This window comes from Pseudorca crassidens, chromosome 4 (assembly GCF_039906515.1).
Source record: "Pseudorca crassidens isolate mPseCra1 chromosome 4, mPseCra1.hap1, whole genome shotgun sequence".
Lineage (NCBI taxonomy): Eukaryota > Metazoa > Chordata > Mammalia > Artiodactyla > Delphinidae > Pseudorca > Pseudorca crassidens.
Window position 1 is genome coordinate 43,200,933 of NC_090299.1, and position 21,368 is coordinate 43,222,300.

Below are 21,368 nucleotides of genomic sequence, written 5' to 3' on the forward strand. Positions count from 1 at the left end.
CAGTAGGAAATGGCATATTGATAATTATGGGCATAGTCAGGTGGGAGTTGAAAAATCACTTCACCTCCCTGAGCCTCTAAGAAACAGGATTATAAACAGAACACAACCCAGGAGATTTTTCTGAGTATTAAATGAGATGCCATGTGGACAGCACGTGGCAGGCACATTGTGACTCTTCCCTAAAGGCTAGCAATTATTGTTTTTATTTATCTTGTGTTCTTGCATAATAAATAACCTGAACAGGAACGGGAGTGTCCAGAATCTCCGTGGCTTTGAGCAGTAGGAATAGTTCCAGTGGGCGGTCGTGGGGCTGAGCCTTTCAGAGGGGAGAGTACGTCTCACATCTCACATGAGCCTGGAAATGCCTCGAGGCTCTAAGTCCTGCCTTGCCCAGCGCTCTTGTCTGAGATCTATGTCCACCATCACCTCCCAAGGCCAAAGCCTCCCACTAGCATGTTTCTAAAGGACAAAGAGCTGGGAACGACAGCAGCTTCACACAATTCGCTGGTTTCAGGGATGCTCTTTCTGTAAGAACCAACCTCTACATATTTCTTTTATAAACCAACAAAAAGAAAAATATGATCCCAATGCCCTTTTTAATTCCTTTTAAGTTTTAAAATCCTGTTACATGCCTTAGATAATTATAACCAAGATTTCGGAAGCCACGGATGACATCAAAACTGCAAATAATTGACTATTTGGCTCAAGAACTTTCAGTCCTCAATTAAAAAAAAAAATATGGAATGCTTCATGAATTTGCATGCCATCCTTTCTCAGCAGCCATGCCAGTCTTCTTGGTATAGTTACAATTTTAGTATACATGCTGCCGAAGTGAACACTTCAATTTTTTTAATGAACATAAACTAGAGTGAATACATATCACATTATGGCCTCTTTGTACAATTTGCTCTCATAAGCTTATCCTGGTTATATTGTCAAATTTTTCTCCCGTCCCATAGCAAGTTTCCCTCTTTAGTGTACCAGTTCAAAGGAGGCACTCACCTGTATGAATCGTATTCTTCCAGAGTGGGTAAATGGCGGTGGATGTAATTTTCAGTGTCATTAAGGTAACGAATGAAATTTGACAGCTTATCCTGAATAGGAATATTTTTGCTTATATTTTTGATATCAGAACCAATGGAATCCAACGTCATTTTGACATCTGAAAACAAAGATGCCTCAGTTATGCATTTTCAAACCTAGAGGAGACGAGAAACTTTGTCTCGGAACTCAAGTGAAAAGCTTGAACTGCTTTTAGTTTTTCCCATGTGATTTATGTATGTGTTTAAAATATGAAAAGGTTCTACAACAAGCATGAATGTAGCTAAGCCCATCAAAAAGCAATTACTTAACAAAAGAGCAAGCTATGAGAGCTAACTTAAATGACATGGTGCTGAAATCAAGCCAGAGTTTTCTTCTACTTATTTCACTAAAAAAAGAAAAAAATAGATCGGGTGATTAAAATGCACTGTGTGCCACTACAATGGACCAGGCACTTTTATAAATGTTAACCCATTTCTTATTCCTGTTTCCCTAACAGTGATACTGAGGCTCATAGGGGTTAGATCACTTGCCCATATGTCTCTTTTTCAGAAAGCACTAGAAATGGGATGAAAACTCGGGTTTATCTAACTGTAAAGCTTCTGTTAAATGATTTTGCAAAAATAATTTAATAATATAACAACTCCTCCATCTACGAAATGGTACTCAGGAACACAGTAATTCTCCACGACCAATTTTTTGAACAAGTGACCCCAGGCGACACTTTTGTTAAAATTTTATTTGACTCATACAAATTGAGACTTGTTAAAGCACACCTGTGTCTCTTACATGCAAAAAGCAATCGTATTCCCAGCGGTCAAATAGTTTCTATTAATCTGTCAGAGAGGAGGTAAGTTCCAGTTTTCTGGACAGTGTCTGACCATCATGGCAGGTCCTGGGATCAAAGCCACCAGGGGTGGGAGCTGTCACGTGGTCCAACACTCACACCTGATCTGAAGGTGGCCTTACCCACTGTGATTCTTGACAGGGACATACCAAAAACATACTAATCGGTTCAAGGTCCACTGATCCTGAAAGGCGGATAAATGTCTCTGCAGCAGCAGAAACAAGATTGGCAGGGCTCACAATTCGATCCCAGGGCTCCCCGTGAACTTAGGGGAGGTGGCAGCCTCGTCCAAAAGGAAATTACATAACAATGGTGGGAACTTTTTTTCAAAGCCTGTGGTTCACATGGAGAGCTCATAGGAGGAGAGCTCACAGTGGCTCGATGTCTCCTCCAAATGGCTCGTGTGCCACAAGACCCCAGGACCCTCCACAAGGTAACTCTGCAGGTCTCTTTTTTAACCTTGGGAATTCTGGGGGTTTGAGAGATGTGGTATGTAGACGTCCCCTCTCCTACGCACAGTTTCCTCAGCTCAGAATCGAGCCCCTTCTGGTTCTCAGGCTGTGCTGCCCTCCTACACTCCACAACCTTGGTGGGTCTGTAAGGGGCTGGTGCCTTCTTCAGGCCTCCGTTTGGATGTCGCTTCCTCCAGGAAGCCTTCTGCTACCCTCTCCCCACCTCGGATCCCTTGCACACACCTCACCAGGTTCCCAGAGGGTGATAAAGGGCATCTGTATCCATGCCCAGCTGAAGGGTAGGCAGGGGTCGTGCCTTCTTTATCTACCATCCCCAGAGCCCAGCAGTGCCTGGCACATAGTAGGCACTCAAAATATGTGTGCAGGGTAGGACCTAATGCCCAAAACATGGGAGCTAAGGGTTATTGGTTTTGGAAAGACATAAAAACCAGCGCTTGGTCTTCAGTCTGATGGAGTGGCACTTGCTGAGATTCAGGAAAACTCTGGCTCGTGTTTATGTGATGACAGTGTGTACACCCGGCCTCGCTCACGCAAACTGCAAGCCTCACTTGGCCAGACTTACAAGGGAGGGCTGCACGTATTGGCAGAAGAGGTCCAGAAAGGGGAAACAAAAAAGTAAACACAGAGATTAGTAAGCAGGTGGTTATCAGATGTACAGCGTGGGTTAGCCCTCAGATGCTAGCATAGGAAAGCATGAACTCTGTTTTGAATATCTTAATATTTTAAATCAGAAGGTAACCCACAAAACTTCCAAAGCACTATGTAGTAGGATAAAATCCTTTTTACCCAAGTCTTAATGGGTTGAAAGAACAATATTAGGGGAAAAAATAATCAAATACCTCTAACACAACATTTTAAAACTACTTAGTCAACAGATAGAAAGAAGCCCTGAGATGATTTTAAAAAAAGAGACAGAGAGAAGATAGTCTTACATAGCTTCAGAGATGTCTTGCCTTAGCAAACAACCCAGGTTTCTTCCCATTCCTGCATAAAGAACTGTTTATACTGCATTCTTTCTCTGTACATTCACCCCAGATACCATAACCTGAATTCAACGTGATTCCGTCATTTGAGACCAGTGGAACTCTCTCAACTGACAGACCTCAGTTCTGTCTCTCCAAAATTGTAAGCAAATTTAAGACCCTAAAGTAACATTACATCAGCCTCCGAGGCATATGAACATTTTCCTAAAGAGACAAAGTAAGTCCCTAGACAGTGTATTCTTTTTAAAAAATCAATTTTAAGTTCGTTTAGAAAATAAATTCACAGTGAAGACAATCAAAATGTGACCTTCCAAGTCATAAACTATGGCTGTTGTCAGCTCTGATAGCTCCTGATGAAGGCTGCCATCACAGTGTGGCCCTCGGCCCTGAAGCTTCCAGCCACGGGAGGATGGTAGTCAGCGTTTGATAGGATTATTATTTTTTTAAATCGATATCAGTTGGTGAAGGTAGCATAAGTGAAATATTCATTTAGTTTTTAAGGTTTTAGTGAGAGAATATTTTTTTTAAGAGGGAAAAAGAACAATTCTTAACAATACATTTCTTTGTACTAACCAGCCAATTCTTAACAAGAAGAGATACACAATTACTTCCATTTGGGAATCTCACCTGATACGACGTTCACGGTTTCATTTTGCACTATCCCAGGTATAGCATTGAAAGATCTATAGCCCTAAAAAATAATTCAGAATCAATGGATATACAGTGTAAGTAGAAGAGCAGTTCACTAGTATTCATGGTAAGCTTAGAATGGAGCAGAGAAGCAACACTAAAATGTAACCTTCATCTTAAGGCCAAAAGGATCATGATACAGTCATTAAAAGTCTAGAAAAAAACTCCCTTTTAGTGAGGACTTGCCTTAAATTGTATCTGTTGAAGATCATATTAAGAGTTTTTAACTTTTAACTCATGTTAAAAGCTTCCATGTATTTATACCAGTGTTTCTCAACTGGGGGCAATTTTGTCCCCCAGGAGATGTCTGGAGACGTCTTGGTTATCACAGTTGTGTGGGTGCTCTTGGCACTGTGTGGGCATGAGCCGGGGTGCTACTAAATATCCAGCAGGGCACAGGCCCCACCACAAGGAATTATCCAGCCCAAATAGTGCTGAGGTTAAGAAACCCTGATCTGTACAAGGTACCATGTGCGGCTATAAAGTGAATTTCTAAAAATAGAATCTTACTTTCCAGCCCAATCACACAATAAAATTGGAGATCTAGTCGCATAGAAAATAGTAATGCCCTAAAACACAACTTAGAAAGAATACAAATTGTAGTGAGGCTAAAACGAAAACCCAAACAGCCATGCCAAGCTATATCACTTTGGAGCTAAATCCATGACAGGAAAATGTCATTATTTCCAAGCGACTCAACTAATCAGCACAGCCTTTCCTCTGGAAGGGGCTTCATTTGTGTTTCTCACTGTCTGCTGACATACTTAGACATCTGCTAGGGAACACTGAAGTGATTACAACTTCTTATGAACCAAATGTCTATCTCCCCAAAATGCATATGTTGAAATCCTAATCCCCAGTGTGATGTTATTAGGAGATGGGGCCTTTGGAAGGTTGTTAAGTCATGAGCGTGGAGCCCCCATGAACGGGATTAGTGCCCTCTTAAAAGGGACCCCAGAGAGCTCTCTTCACCCTGCGAGGATACAATGAGAAAATGGCTGTCTGCAACCTGGAAAGTGTCCTCATCAAAACCCAACCCTGCTGGCAAACTGATCTTGGACTTTGAGCCTCCAGAAGTGTGAGAGATAAATTTCTGTTGTTTATATACCACTTACTCTATGATATTCTTTTATGGCAGTCCAATCTAAGTTACAAAGTTTATAAGATTTATGGTGCCAACAAGTTTCCACTTTAGCCTAGCAACAGCAATGCCATAAAAAGAACATTCATGACTTCTGTTTCCTCAAAGGCAACGAAACCACCCAGCACACTGGTGCTTGTGTTGGTTTGGTACAACTGACCCCTCTACATTTATCTGTGTTTGGACTTTGGGAGGTCACCCATCATAAGAGGTTTAATGGCTGGGAGAGGACTTACAGATCTCCTGGTTCAATTCCCTCTTTTGACAAATGAGGTGACATCAGACTGCAAAGACCAGGAGTTTTCAATGACTTGTTTAAGGGGACACTTCCTTTGTTAGTATATTTAGATGAGTGTTTAATAGATATCTGATGACTTTTTTATACCCATGCTAAAAGACAGAGTCAAGAATAAAGCTATTCTCTTCCTTTTAGGCTACTGGGGAAATCACAGTATTCTAGATCAATGTGACCCCTTCCTGTTTTAGGATTTACAGTCTTGTGGCACAATCAAGACATGAAAGCAATAATCAAAGTTGTGAGGAACTTAACAAAGAATATTTGCAATGTTGTAAGAATGTATTAAAAGAGGTTTTGATCTGGTCAAGATGCCCAGGGAAGGCCTCGTTAAGAAAGTGATATATAAAGCTTAAAGTAACTAGTTCCTAGTAGCCCAAGAAGCTGGGCAAAGGATAGGGAGAAAGAAGAGAGTGCCAGGCAGAGCACACAGCCTGTACACATGAGCAGAAGTGGGAAGAAACAAAATCAACATGGCTGACTCACCGGCAGAGTGGGAGAGCATCTCATGTCAGAATCAGCATGGGGTCCAACACTATACCCATCCAATTCTGAGCCCCAGGAAGATGAGATCATGCTTTTCTTTTTATCTCTTATGGTCCTAGCAAGGTGCTTTGCATACAATAGATGCATAATAAAAAATTCTTGAATGGGAATGAACAAAATTACCTGGAGGATAACATCTATCACCCTTCTTGGCAACTCCTGTCCAGAATTTCACTGCTTTTTTGCTGTTACCTATTTCTTTATGTACTATTCTATTCTTTAAAATAATCTACTGTATTTTTTTTTCCAAAAAACATACCTTTTGGACTAGGCTGGACAAATTTGTTTGAAGAATATCATTAAGGTTACCAATTTGTTCATCCAAAGATGGGAGCTGAAATTTTATAAAACAAGACATAAAGCAAGGTGATTACCCCCCCCAAATTATTTGTCATAAAAAAGGGAATCATCTTAAATCCAAGTCCTGAAGTCTCTATATTATAGGGTGTGATCTAAGTTTCCTTTGAACAATAGTGTATTGTCGGAGGAAGACACATTAGCTCAGAATGGACTCTACAAGCAGTAATTTTAGATGTTTGAAGGTCTCTTATTGCAGTCAGCTAAAAATAAGGGCAAGAAATTTAACACAGATTGAATACGTGTGACCTCACAATTTCAGGTACTGAATATTGTTGAATACAGTTGTAAACAACCTTTTAAAAAACATGTTTAAAAGTAATAGTGGTTATATTGGTAAGTGGTCTGGAATAAATTTTTCATTTATAGTGTTATACATGGATTTAACGTGTTCTACCTCTTACCAATTCTGGGACAAATATCATGGGCCTCCTGACACAACGTATCAAGAAGGACACAACATCACTTTTGTGAAATCCCTGATAAGTAGGCATAACTCACATCGAATCATGAGGGAACATCAGACAAACCTAAATCGAAGGTCATTCTATATAATAAATGGCCTACAGTCTTAAAAAATGTCAATGTCGCCAAAGAAGAAAGATTGAGAAACTGTTCCAGATTAAAGGAACTAAAGACACATGACAACTAAAGACAATGTGTACTCTAGACTGGACCTTAAACTGGAGAAAAGAAAAGAAAAAAATTTAAAGAGCATTTTTAGAAAAATCGGCAAAATTTGAATGTAAACTGTGGATTAGACGGTGGTATTGGGTCAATGTCATATGTCCTAATTTTGGTAATCATAATGGTTATGTAAAGTTAGGAAATGCACTGAAATATTTAAGGGTAAAAGGGCATAATGTCTGCAACTCACTCCAGATGATTGAGAAAAGGACAAAATGCATAGCATTGTACCCATACATACGATAATACAAATAGATGATAGATACATAGATAGATGTATAAAATAATACCATTAAGCAAATGGAGCAAAGTGTTGACAACTGGTGAATCTGGGTAAAAGATGTAAACAGGGCTTCCTTGTACACTAATCTTGCAGATTTTCTGCATGTTTCAAAATCCCATCAAAATTAAAAGTTACCTCAGACACAAGAGGGAGGAGATATGGGGATGTATGTTTATGTATAGCTGATTCACTTTGTTATACAGCAGAAAGTAACATACCATTGTAAAGCAATTATACTCCAATAAAGTTGTTAAAAAAAAAGTTACCCCCAAAAGAACTCGATTTCAAACAATTTAAATGCAAGTATAGGTCCTGCACTCTGAAAAACTGTTCAATGACAACAAAAGTGATTGTAGTAGATTCAACACAGATGTTGAATGTGAAGTGTTTGAATAAAATTGATTCATGGAATGTGAAAGTCAGAAAAATCTAGCTGCATTAAAATAGTGTTTTATATAAAGTGCTATGTGTACATATCACTATATTGATACATTAAAAATCATGAGTAGACATGATTATTTTATCTATATCCCAGAACTTTATATATTCAAGTTGCTCCAAATTCTTTTTTTTTTCTAATCTTCTCTTTGGGAATGTGAAAAATTACCTTATATTTAGGCACCTGTGGTTAATATACTAGGCCTATCATTTAAAAATATATTTTAGGGCTTCCTTGGTGGCGCAGTGGTTGAGAGTCCGCCTGCCGATGCAGGGGACACGGGTTCGTGTCCCGGTCGGGGAGGATCCCACATGTCGCGGAGCGGCTGGGCCCGTGAGCCATGGCCGCTGAGCCTGCGCGTCCCGAGCCTGTGCTCCGCAACGGGAGAGGCCACAGGAGTGAGAGGCCCGCGTATGGCAAAAAAACAAAAAAATATATATATATTTTAATTTTTAAAGGTCTACAAAAATGGCTTTTGCTTCCTTTTTCCTTTTTAAAGCTGAATTCATCACAGATACAGAGAACAAACTAGTGGTTCCCAGTGGGGAGCGGGGAGGGGCAATATCAGGGCTGGGGATTAAGAGGTACAACTATTATGGATAAAATGAGCTACAAGGATACATTGTACAACACAGGGAATATAGCCAATATCTTATAAAATGCACAAACTGTCAAAATAAAATAAAAATTATAAAAAGAAGAATCTGAACAAAAAAAAAGCTCAATTCTTTCTGATATATTTCATCAAATCGATGGCAGAGAACTCTCAAGGAGTATTTCCCATTATTCCTTCTCTCCTCCTGCAGCCGTTCCAACATGATGGCTAAATAACCTGATGGGTGAGCCCATGCTTAGCCCTCCCCAGCTGTCCCAATGACACTGCCCTGAAGCCAGGTTACCTTCTCACCTGATCAAAATCGATGCTGCCATCCAGAAGGCTTAGAGAGTTCATAATGTTGCTGCAAGTGGTCATTACCGGATGCACAGAGCACATGGGGTCAGTGAGTGCTTGCTCCAGGTTCCCTTTAACGTTACTCAGGCTGTTGCTAAGATTTGCAGATAACTGTCTCATGTCCGTTAAGATACTGTTCACTTCGACCAGGGTTTCTCTGGTCTCTTGGATTTCTGTAGGAACACAGCCCGCTTCAGAACAGAGGCACCCACTGGGCTGGCAAATGGAAAAATCCCTTCTCATCTACAAAAGTACCCTAAAGGAACTTGCGATAACCTTGTAAATGACACTGGAAGGCAACCAGAGGAGCCTGCTGTGAGGGGCAGTCTGAAAGGGGAATACAGGGACATTGATGGCCTACTCCAACCAACTCAGCTTTCCTACCTGGGAGCTCTTTCAAATACGCAAGGGTGAGTACCAAGCTAGGAATGTGACTGGGACTCGTGGGCACAGCATTAACTGGCTAGCACTGGAGCAGAAGCCACAGGAAAAGGTGTCACCGCCCTAGCCTTGCCTAGCTTTGAAGAGGTCAGCCCAGACAGGCCAGCCTCTTCAATCCCAAGCAGTTTTAATTCACATAAAAACTGATCACACCCAGGAGGATTTTGGTGATGGATATTCAAAGAGCTGGAAGTAGACACAGCGATGGTTAAGATCACAGGTTTGGATTCAGGCGAGTCTAGTACAGATCCCAACTTTGCTACTTGCTGTGTAACCGGAAGTCGATTCCTGAACATTCTTTGGCAATGTCTTCATCTGAAAAATGGTGAAACCACCACCATGTTCATCACAAAATGTGGGGATTAGAATGGTCAAATTGAAATTCCTCAATAGCAGTGAGTCCACCTGTTTTATTGTGGAAGTCCCGCAGCCTAGTCCCGCATCCTTATACTAGTTGATCCCTAAAAATTGTTTGCTATCTTGATTTCTCTGGGGTATAGAAATCCATAGTCATGACTTGGGAGGTAGCAAAATACAACTCTTTTCTACAGCGACTTAAAATCACAGCAGTAAAAGACGTGAAACTTAAATTAGACGGCACTGATTTTCTTCTAAGCAAATAAGTCTTCCGGGCTCACAGAACAGATGTCAGGGCATCAGGCCACAATTGCATGTTGCTAGGAAAGTGTAAATGCCCTTAAAAACTGGTTTTCCCAATTTTCCCTGGCAACCACATAAAACTTGGTTCTAAAATCACACACACACACACACACACACACTTTAATGCTTTCCTGTCGTGGTCTCTTGCTGAAAGTATTATGAGGGCTCACCCCAGTTCTACTACCTTCCAGGATCGGACGAAAATTCAAGAGAAAAGATTATTTGAAGCAGACTCCAAGATTTTCTGTTCAGATAAGGTGATAGAATTGGGGATGAAGGGTCATACAGTCCAATCCTGGAAGCCTCCCCAGGTCTCAGAGTAAATCATCAAAACTAGGTTGGGGTGTCATCTTGGATGACATGGGCAATGGCATCTCCTAAGAGCAAACGTGCTAAGGCACAGCCTAGAATCACAGGTTCCCCTAGTAACCAGGAGATGACCCAACCAGCCTCCTAATTTACAGATGAGTAAACTGAGGTCCTGAGAGGTGAAAGAGTTTGCCAAAGGTGCTATAGCAAGGCAGCAGAAGAACTACTATCTAAACAGTATTTGAGATAATAATAATAACAAAGATTTTATCAAACAGTCACTCTGGAGCTCAGTTTCTCATCTTTTCCACCTACCTCCCAGGATTATCAGCAAAGCATGGAGCTAGTACCCAGCTCATATTAGAGGCTCAATAAATATCTGCCACAGGGAAACAAGAATCAAAGAACACAGCTGCAACTAGAAACACACAACAGAACGCAAAAGAGCATCGCAAAATATAACTCACATCACACACCTCACAGTTTAATGTTCTGTGGTTTACCGCTCATTGCCTTTTCCACTTTGACTTCAAGATGAGTTATTTTAAGGCAAGAAACAAACAAACAAACAACAGCAACAACAAAGAATGATGGATGATAAAACGAGTTGATGGCCCAGAAAACATGTGTCCATTTAGGCACCGTGTACAGACATTCTAGGTTATGGGTGCTATGCTATCATGTCCCAAGAAGGACTCAGAAGTAATACATTTTTTTATTTTCCCAAGGCTTCAAAGCATTTTTTAAAAATGTCTACTGGGTTATAACTCTGGGGGTCATTCCAAGCCTACTAAGATCACATATATTATGTATCTGGAGTCAGTGGAAAGATATTTTAGATTCTCAATGTTAGCTAATTAACATTTTACTAGTTCATAGAACATTTCCTTTATAGGTCCTAGCCTGCAGCTCAAATATGATTTGCACAAATCCATTTGCATATTTCTGCTTTCTCCAAAGGCCACCAGACACATAAGGTTGCAAAGGATTTTTAGCAAAAAACTTGCCAAAGCAGTTTATTGAGTACATTTTAAGAAGCTCTGGCAACGTCAGAGGCTAAAGTTTAACTTATTCAGGCTGGCTTAAAAACAAACAAACATATATATATATATATATATATATATATATATATATATATATATATAAAAAACACTTTAATAATACAGGAAGCACTGAAAAGAAAAGAAAATCTGTTTTAATCGACTTTAATCCAGCTAGAATTGTAATGCAAACATTAAAAACTGGGCAAACTATGGGGCAAAAAGTAAAGGTACATGCCAACCACGCTGCACCATTTTGCACATCATTTGTCTTCACATAATTTGGGAGCTGGAAGGGATCTTGGCCAACCACCACTCCAATGCACTGACTTGACAGGGATCTGGGGTGCAGAGATGCCTGGCGTCATCCTGTGGTCACACCAGCTCTTGCACTCCAGATTCCCAACTGTTCTTTCAAAGTTACACTGCGCTGTGTTTGCTGTGGATGGCCCGGAAGCACCCTACACCTTAACACTCCCAAATGTACCCAAATACCATCTGGAATGCTCCAGGCAGCACAGGCCTTATAATCAGACCAGGGTCTGGATCCCAACTCCGCCACTTCCCCGCTACCTCATCTGGGACAAGTTACATGAACTCTAAGCCTCACTCTCTTGAGTTGGTAAAGTGGAGGTAACCATACTCACCCCACAGAGCTGTTGTGAGCACCGACTGACATGGCGCAGGAAAAGTACCTGCTATATAGCGTTGCCACAGGGCAGGGCCTCAACACTCAATAGCTTTCTAACTTTTACTTCATGGCTGATCAATTCTACAATCACTTGCTTTGTTGGACTTGGTTGGCTGGCATCTCAGAAGCCATGTCACCCCTCCCCTATGGTGCAGCAGAGTCTGGGTAACACGGGTCCCACCCTCAGCTTAAGGAGTGGGCCTTGACTGCCCCCAGGCAACCCATTTCCCTATGTAGCACTGCAAGGGGAGTTTGCATTAGAACGATGCAGACACTGCAGAGAACAGCTAGATGGAAAGAATCTCACCACTAGATCAAGCCTCACCTGAAGCTAGTTTCAGTTGCATGAGACAATAGTCCACTTAGTTGAAAACGACACAGAGATTTGTCTGTATGAATCAGGTAAATGACACATGATTACTCGAAAGATGTTTATAAGAGAGTAAGAGAGATGACAGGAGAGATTTGATTGTAAAAGGTCAGAGAGTCAGCCCAAATGATGATGAATCCATCAGTGAAGTGTAAACACTTGAAGTTATAATGAGGGGACCCAGAAGATCATTAGCAAGAGGGATGCCGAGGGCAGTGGAGAGGGAAGGTTTTGCGTGGCTATTAGACATGAGTGATTAAGTCTCAAGGTGAAGCAATGAGGAGTCACCAAGGTGTCCACCTCTCCTCATAGTTTTGTTCTGGCCAATTAAGTGATATTTCCTGCTAAGACACAGGGCTGGGCGAAGTGGGGGGGTGAGGGGGAGAGAAGGTGGGCAGCTATGGAAGGAAACTTCGCTGGGGAAAAAGTCTGGGCTTCATCTTCATTCCTGTGGCAGAAATGCTCAAACAGCAAGTGACAAAGTAATCACTGAAGACTGTTCATTCAACTCTAGGACAGCCTGGAGCTCCTTGTTTCTGATATAATCAGTTACCTGGACAAACCTGAACTATTTGAGGTGAAATCAGCGGTTCTTAAACTGGGGTCTGTGCACAGACTCAAAGGGATTTGTGAACTTGGAAGAAAAAAACCCAAACCAAACCAAACCCACATCTTCATCTCCACTAGCCCCTCCAGTTACACTTTAGCCTTTGATTCTCTTATGAAAGTAGACAGTGAATCTCTGTCAGTGCCTCTGTCACTGAAGAAATCAGAAATATTTTCATTTAATATTCAGTGTTTGCTGATATCGGCAGTATCGTGTCTGCTCATCACTACTTTGAAATTACGGTAGTTATCAGAACCTCCACTATATACTACTAGTTAACGGGCTTAATAAACAAGCACATGGTGCTCCATTGCAAATTCACTTTTTTAGTATTTTGATATTTCAACCTGACACCCTACTTATGTAGGGTGTCATTTTATGACTAATGCCATTTAATTTTCAATAAAGGACAATAACACACAGTTTGGGGGCCATCTGTCAGCCACGATGACAAAGAGTTCATTTCGTGTCGTAAATGGGGTTATTGGAGGAAAGACATGTAACACTCAGTTGTAAGAAAATGTACTAATTAACAGGAATAAGAGGTTACACTCCTTGGACACTGAGCTCTTTATCTAAAACAATGCCCCTTATTAGTCCATTGTGTTACCATTTTTGTGCATTTTTTCTCTCACTCATTATTTTTTGTTTCCATAGTGGGCCATCTTTCAGTTTTTAAAGATTACCGTATTTCCCTGATTCACTGCCTCCTTCTGCTTTCTTTTTTACATTTTAACGTTAGTGAAATGAGCATGCAATCAATTTTGCATTTAATGTGGTACTTTTCCTCTTTTCCCCAAAAAAGACATTAATTAATCCAAAGGTCTATACAATATATGCTGCCTTAAAATCAAGGAGTATTATATTCTGATGAGTCACAAATAGCATAGTATATTGACTAGGAAATCAGAAGCTTTTAGTTCTCCTTTTCCATGTGTTGAAGGCTGGATAGAAAATTGATGGTTTAGGAAAATAGCTGTCACCGTGGATTGAGCACCGTATTAGTTATCTATTGCTGCAGGAGATACTATTCCAAAAGTCAGCAGCTTAAAACTACAAAGGTGTATTATCTCACACAGTATGTGAGGGTCAGAAATCTGGGATTGGCTTAGCTGAGTGGCTGAGCTCAGGATCTCTCCTGAGGTTGCAGTGAAGCTGGCAGCAGGGGCTGCGTTCGTCTGAGGACGGACTGGGGCTGGACCATCAGCTTCCTCGGTCAATAACACAGGCGGCAGGAGGCCTCATTTCCTCACCATGAGGGGAAGGAAGGAAGGAAGGACCCCTCCCCAACCCACCTCCTTCCGTCCGAAATACAGCTAATGGATAGAAACAAAATTAACCACTGGCTGAAGATTTATTTCAATTGAGTTTAAGTGTGTTTGTTGTGAACTTCGGACAACTGTTGTACACTAACAATATCCCAGTAAGGACAAAAGCAAGAAAACTTATGTTTTTGTTTGTTTTCTTTTTTCTTCCATCTATTTTCCTTTATTCAGGTACCACTGAACCTCTGATGTGATTGACTATGATTCAACCATAGGGGTAAGACTCATTCTAAAGACAAGCCTTGCTGTTTTAAACTTCAGTCTTTGTCAAAGCTAAATACACATTCTAGGAACACAATTTTCTAATATGTATGTTAGATGAAGAAGGTTCTGTGGCATTTCAGGCAGAGGAAGCCTGTGCAGTACAGGGTCTGGGGAAGAATGACACCTTTGGGGACTTACATCAGAATGAACACTGAGATTCACGGCTAGAATGGAAAATGGGGTGCTGGTGGAAGAGGCTGGAAAGATAGGCAGCGGCCAGGTGTGGAAGGAAGGAAGGAAAGAAAGGGAGGGAGGGAGGGAGGGAGGAGAGAAGGGAAAAAGGAAGGAGGGAAGGGAGAAAGGGAGGGAGGGAGGAAGGAAGGACGGACTGTGGCTCTGCCCTAGCTGACCCTCAGGGAAAACGAGAAAAGGGCGAGGGAGCCTGGGAGGCTGAGCCTTCCGGGTGGAGGCTGTCTTGGTCCTGCTGCCACAGTGCTTACCTTCTGCCATGGCCTTGATGTCATCCAGCACAGGGACCACTCTAGGTTTGAGCTGTTTGGAAATTCCGTCTCCCAGCAACAACTTAATATCTAAATTCCAAGAAGCATAAGGGACAGTGAGGGTGGGGTCTCTTTCTTTATTCTCCTCTTACCTCTCAGTCTCTTCCCGATGCCGATTTCGTTGCCTGGTTTAGTCTCTCCCGACGCGAAATCCCACTTTTCACTCCAGACCCCGTTAAGCTGTGGACTCTCGTGCGGAGATTTCTTGGCACACTTCCAAGCCCTCACACCAGCTGCGCCCCCCCGTGAAAACTTAACCACCGAAGACTCGGTGTTTCTTTGTACTAGGAATAGATTCACCTTATCACCTTGATTCACGGCTGCAGGTGTCCCTAACCTCTCCAGCTGGACCAGGGTTTCTGAACCCGGGCTCTATCGACGTCGGGGGCTGGATCGGTCTTTCCTGTGGGACCTGCCCTGTGCGTTGCAGGGTTTTTAGCCACATCCCTGGCCTCTGCCAATGGATGGGACCCAACCGGGACACTGAAAATGCCTCCAGATGTTGCCAGATGTCGTCTTGAGGGCAAAACAGCCCATGGTTGCTAACCACTGAGCACGTGGGGACCAGCTCCGCCCACCCCTCTAATTCCTGAAGCCACTGGCTTCTCCGGGGGGCCCATATCTGTCTTTAACAGCAGATCGGACAGAGACCCAATTCTTCTCTCGCGTGGAGAGTGAAGAACAGGTGCCTGTGACTGCGGGAAAGCAGAAGCATTTTTATAAAAAATGCTAGGCTTTAATGGCTGAGTAACAAACTACACGTTTCAATAATGCTAGGGAATTACTGTTCTGTTTTTCCCCTTTGTTCACGCAGAAATTGCAGAAACAGCATACTACATTTCTTAGTCCATGTTTTATGGGAGATGGCCATAGCATCTTCTAGCCAAAACAAACACATTTGAGGCCACGTTAAATTTTACTCACTGTCCAGATCTGAGAATGCTCTTGCCTTCGTGGTGGTATACTGGTCCAGTACATAGTCAATTTGCTTAAAAGAAAAAAAGATTACTTGAAACCTCTTCTTCTGGAGGTTTCCCAAGCCACAATAAAAAGAGATTTAACATCTGAAAATTATCCTGAATCAGAGTTTTTTTAAAAAGAAAGCAGGTTCTTAGAGATATTTCTATTTTTAGGATGCTCAGACTTCTTATTGGCTTAAGAAATATGATTTCTTATTTCTCATGATTCTGTGGATTGGCTATGCCAATCTCCTGGTTGGCGCTGGCTTGGCTGGGGACAAACGGATCCCTCTCTCTATGTGGTCTCTCCTCCCAAGCGGCCAGGCTGGGTGTTTTCACGTAGTGGTCCCGCTAGCAAGAGGACAAGAGTAGACACTGCAAGGCCTTTGGAAGCCTAAGGTCAAAACTAGCACAAGGTCACGTCTACTTCATTCGTTTGGTCAAAGCGGGTCACAGACACATCCAAGATTTGAGGGGATGGAAAACAGATCCACCTCTTGAAAGGAGGAACTGCAGAGAATTTGAGGTCGTGTGAAATCTACCACCCTAGAATCATTTTACTTAGCAGCTATTACTGACCTCTGCTGGGGCCACACACCCTTCTGCCTACTGTGTCTTTGTGGGTCTGCTTCCCCACACCCTCTGCAACCCTGGATGTTACCACTTTTAAATAAAATAACTATTGCCCATCTTCCTAGTGAAAATGTGCATTATTATTTAATTGTTCATTTCTCCAATTACTAGAATAAGGTTAACTTGCAAATGAAACAACAGACAAAGGATTAATCTCCAAAATATACAAACAGCTCATGGAGCTCAATATCAAAAAAACAAACAACCCTATTAAAAAATGGGCAGAAGACCTAAGTAGACATTTCACCAAAGAAGACATACAGATGGCCAAGAGACACATGAAAAGATGCTCAACACCACTAATCATTAGAGAAATGCAAATCAGAACCACAATGAGGTATCACCTCACACCGCTCACAATGGTCATCATCAAAAAGTCTACAAACAATAAATGCTGGAGAGGGTGTGCGAAAAGGGAACCCTCCTGTGCTGTTGGTGGGAATGTAAATTGATACAGTCACTATGGAGAGCAGCATGGAGGTTCCTTAAAAAACTAAAAATAGAACTACCATATGACCCAGCAATCCCACTACTGGGCATGTACCCTGAGAAAACCATAATTCAAAAAGAGTCATGTACCACAATGTTCATTGCCGCTCTATTTACAATCGCCAGGACATGGAAGCAACCTAAGTGTCTACTGACAGATGAATGGGTAAAGAAGATGTGGCACATATATACAATGGAATATTACTCAGCCATAAAAAGAAACGAAATTGAGTTGTTTGTAGTGAGGTGGATGGACCTAGAGACTGTCATACAGAATGAAGTAAGTCAGAAAAAGAAAAATAAATACCGTATGCTAACACATATATATGGAATCTACAAAAAAAAAAAAAAGGTACTGACGAACCTAGTGGCAGAGCCGGAATAAAGACACAGACATAGCGAATGGACTTGAGGACATGGTGGGGAGGGGGAAGCTGGGGCGAAGTGAGAGTAGTATCGACATATATACACTACTGAATGTAAAATAGTTACCTAGTGGGAAGCAGCTGCATAGCACAGGGAGATCAGCTCTGTGCTTTGCGAGGACGTAGAGGGGTGGCATAGGGAGGGTGGGAGGGAGGCTCAAGAGGGAGGGGATATGGGGATATATGTATGCATATGGCTGATTCACCTTGTTGTACAACAGAAACTAACACAGCATTGTGAAGCAATTATACTCCAATAAAGATGTATTAAAAATAATTTTATGATGTTTGGGACCAGTTATATTTCCTCGTAAATCAATTATTGACATTCTCTGCCCAATTTTTTATAGATTTGCTAGAGCTCTTTCATATATTTTGAACTACATAAGTTTCCCCCAAAGCCATAACACTTTAGTCTCTTTCCAAGATTATGAAAGCAATCCCAAAGTCACCAGCCATGATTGCTATGTGTTTAACTTTGCCAACTTTTTAGGAAACAGATTTTACTTTGGCATCTTTAGAACGATAGGTAAAAAATATTATGAATTTTACTCACAAACTGGGGAAATGAAGCATTTCCCTCTCTGCACAGGCTATAAAGCTGAATAAAGTTAGCTTCTATAATCTCAATATTAAAAATTCCTGCACTCCTTGAATTTTTAGTTCCAACCACATATTAAAAAACCAGTACCATATTTAATGTGTTGCAATTTTTTAGAGCATATTAAACCTGTAAGAACACATCCCTGTGTAAGGAAGCCCATGGATTCTGGCAGGCTCTTATTAGTGAATCTAATAGGATAGCATCCTTCTCTCTGCATGTTGGCTCAGCATCATATATTTGACGGTTTCTGCTGAGAGGTTTTTATTTATTTATTTATTTAATTTTTGGCTGCGTTGGGTCTTCGTTGCTGCGTGCGGGCTTTCTCTAGCTGCAGTGAGCGAGGGCTACTCTTTGTTGCGGTGCACGGGCTTCTCATTGCGGAGGCTTCTCTTGTTGCAGAGCATGGGCTCTAGGCCTGCGGGCTGCAGTGCTGTGACTCATGGGCTCTAGAGGGCAGGCTCATAAGTTGTGGCGCATGGGCTTAGTTGCTCTGCGGCATGTGGGATCTTCCCAGACCAGGGCTCAAATCCGTGTCCCCTGCATTGGCAGGAAGATTCTTAACCACTGTGCCACCAGGGAAGCCCCATGACTTTTTTTAAAAAGAAAAATCTTTGGTGCCACTGTCCTTTCTTTTTCACAATATCATTAACTCCCCATCGTTTGCTTGAAGTTACTCCGGTAATGAAACCTTTCTGTTTTATAAACACTTATTTGCTAATATCTGTATAGATGTGTAAAATTCCTTGGGAAGGAGAGACACACACACACATGCACAGAAGTTGTCTCTGGGGACAGGGTGACCTGAGGGTATCTTTTTTCTGTATCCCAGAAGCACACTGATGCTTTGCCTATTCAGAACATCTTTTTTAAAAACCTCTCAGCAGAGGGCTTCCCTGGTGGCGCAGTGGTTAAGAATCCGCCTGCCGATTCAGGGGGCACAGGTTCGAGCCCTGGTCCAACTAGAGAAAGCCCGCGTGCAGCAACAAAGACCAACACAGCCAAAAATAAATAAATAAAATTGAAAAAGTCATGAGACCTTTAAAATGGTTAAGCACTTTTATAATAAGTAATATAATTATATGGTATACCTTAATAAAAGAAATAAAGTAAAATGAAATAAAATAAAAACACCAATTCTGAAATTATGCTTTGTACTCTTTTGAAAATCACTTGCTAGGCCTTTATTCCTTTACCTTTAAAATTAAAAGACAACACCTGTCTACAATGATTATAGGGTTTCCAGAAGGTCCAAATAAGATTCCAAATATATACAGGAACTCCCACAGGCCTCAAACACAAAGCATCATGGGATATAGATTGTGGTCCTTACCCCTGGAGTTGCATTCAGGAGGGTTCTCAAGTCGTTGAAATTACTTTCTGACAATTTCCGAGTCTTTTCAATGTGAGTCCTTATGTGTTGGTTCGCCACAAAACCATAGATGATACCAAAGCTGCAGGAAAAGGAAAGGAGAGCATTTACTGTGGGAGCCATGGCCGTGGCCAGGTGCAGAGCAGCCCACAGCCGGGAGAAGGCAGAAGGTCTTCCTGTGCAGAGAACCCCTGCTCCCCAAGCCCAGCCCCTCCACTGCTACAGGCTTCCTGCCTCCATCGCAAAATCCACGCACCACCAAATGTGGGCCACAGAACAAGACTCAGTCCTCTCAGGGAAGTCCTCTCCTTGAATATCCATTCAAGACACGTTGCTCAGTTAAATATGAGTCTTATAAATGGAACAATGTTCAGGAAATAGAAGTTACAAAGGTTATAAGACAGGGTGTGGAATACAGTCCCACTTCTGTACAGATGCGAATGTAGGTATACACTCTCCATGCAGGGCGTGCGCGCGCACACACACACACACACACACACACACACACACACTACGTGCATACCTCTGCTCCCCTCAAGAAGACTGTCAGGAAAAATACTAAAATGATAAGAATGGTTTGGGCTTTCTAATGTTTTTGGTTAATCTAATTGTCTTTGTTAGCTACTGCATTGTCCAGGTTGAAAGGAAATGTGAATTACTTTAGCATTAAAATACTATATAAGCTGCAAGCCATAGAGTATACACCGTCTCCTTCCACTTTATGTGAAGTACAAAATCAAACAAAATGATGGTGCCAAAAGTCAGTGGTTATATTCGGGGGAGGGGTGGGTAATGGTGTAGTTAGTGTGTTCACTTCATAGAAATTCGCACATATGTGCTTATGATAGGAACACTTTTCTCCATATAAAATGCACTTCAATAGAGTTTCAAAAACACTGCATGAGGGCTTCCCTGGTGGCACAGTGGTTAAGAATCCGCCTGCCAATGCAGGGGACACAGGTTCGAGCCCTGGTCCGGGAAGATCCCACATGCTGTGGAGCAACGAAGCCCGTGGGCCACAGCTACTGAGCCTGCGCTCTAGGGCCCGTGAGCCACAACTACTTAAGTCCATGCTTCTAGAGCCCGTGCTCCACAACAAGAGAAGCCATCGAAATGAGAAGCCTGCACACCTGCAACGAAGAGTAGCCCCTGCTCGCCACAACTAGAGAAAGCCTGTGTGCAGCAACGAAGACCCAAAGCAGCCAAAAATAAATAAATAAATAAAAACACCACATGAGAGGCATCTTACATGAAAAGCTACACTACATGAAAACAACAACCATATTTTTCGAGCCATCTGAAATGTCTACGTTTAATCATTTTAAGAGCTCTTAATGTCTACTAATTACTAACAATCCCCTGACAAATTAATTTGACCAACTGGTTTGTTTTTGTGTCAAGGCCTTTAAACATTAAAATGTTACATTTAAGATTGCTAATCACCAAGGCCCTGTTGGATTTAGCCACTAGATGGCAGCAAGAAATTATATACACTCATAACACACCCTACAGAAGTTACCTCCAGAAGTTAACAAAATTTTTAGTTTGTAATAAATTGTTAGTTTGTAACCATCCAATGGAAGGTGTAACTATGTTTCTAGAAGAAAATTTTGCAAATAATACGCAAACTTTTGGGGAAAAATTCTGATGGAGAATATGAATACTTCTGCTTCTTCACCAAAAGCAACATCTTAAACATGATGCATTCATATATTTACAGGTATGATGGCCAACTGCCCACTTTTGCACGAAAAGTCCCACATTCCCAGGAAACCTCTCAGTCTTGGGTAATTGGGGAGTCATTTGCCCCATTTCTGTCATGAGTCATTCCAAGGAGCATTGCTCGTGTGGTTACCAAAGGGGAAGGGGGAGGGGGATAAATTAGAAGGCTGGGATTTACATATACACACTACTATATATAAAATAGATAACCAACAAGGGGCTACTG

At 41.7% G+C, this 21,368-nt stretch overlaps 1 protein-coding gene and 1 non-coding gene across 2 annotated transcripts in view; both read right to left on the minus strand.

Moving 5' to 3' along the window:
- The window catches only part of PROM1 (prominin 1), a 97,159-nt gene that overhangs the window by 25,472 nt on the left and 50,319 nt on the right, over positions 1 to 21,368 (minus strand). The window contains exons 6-12 of the mRNA XM_067734678.1: positions 19,382 to 19,502; positions 15,866 to 15,929; positions 14,882 to 14,971; positions 8,690 to 8,907; positions 6,276 to 6,350; positions 3,972 to 4,035; positions 1,003 to 1,162 (exon numbers count right to left, since the gene is read on the minus strand). Coding sequence (XP_067590779.1) covers positions 1,003 to 1,162; positions 3,972 to 4,035; positions 6,276 to 6,350; positions 8,690 to 8,907; positions 14,882 to 14,971; positions 15,866 to 15,929; positions 19,382 to 19,502 — 792 coding nt within the window. The remainder of the gene's footprint in view (positions 1 to 1,002; positions 1,163 to 3,971; positions 4,036 to 6,275; positions 6,351 to 8,689; positions 8,908 to 14,881; positions 14,972 to 15,865; positions 15,930 to 19,381; positions 19,503 to 21,368) is intronic.
- On the minus strand, positions 733 to 839 carry LOC137224204 (U6 spliceosomal RNA). The gene has a single exon (XR_010943298.1). It is a non-coding gene; the product is annotated as a U6 spliceosomal RNA (small nuclear RNA).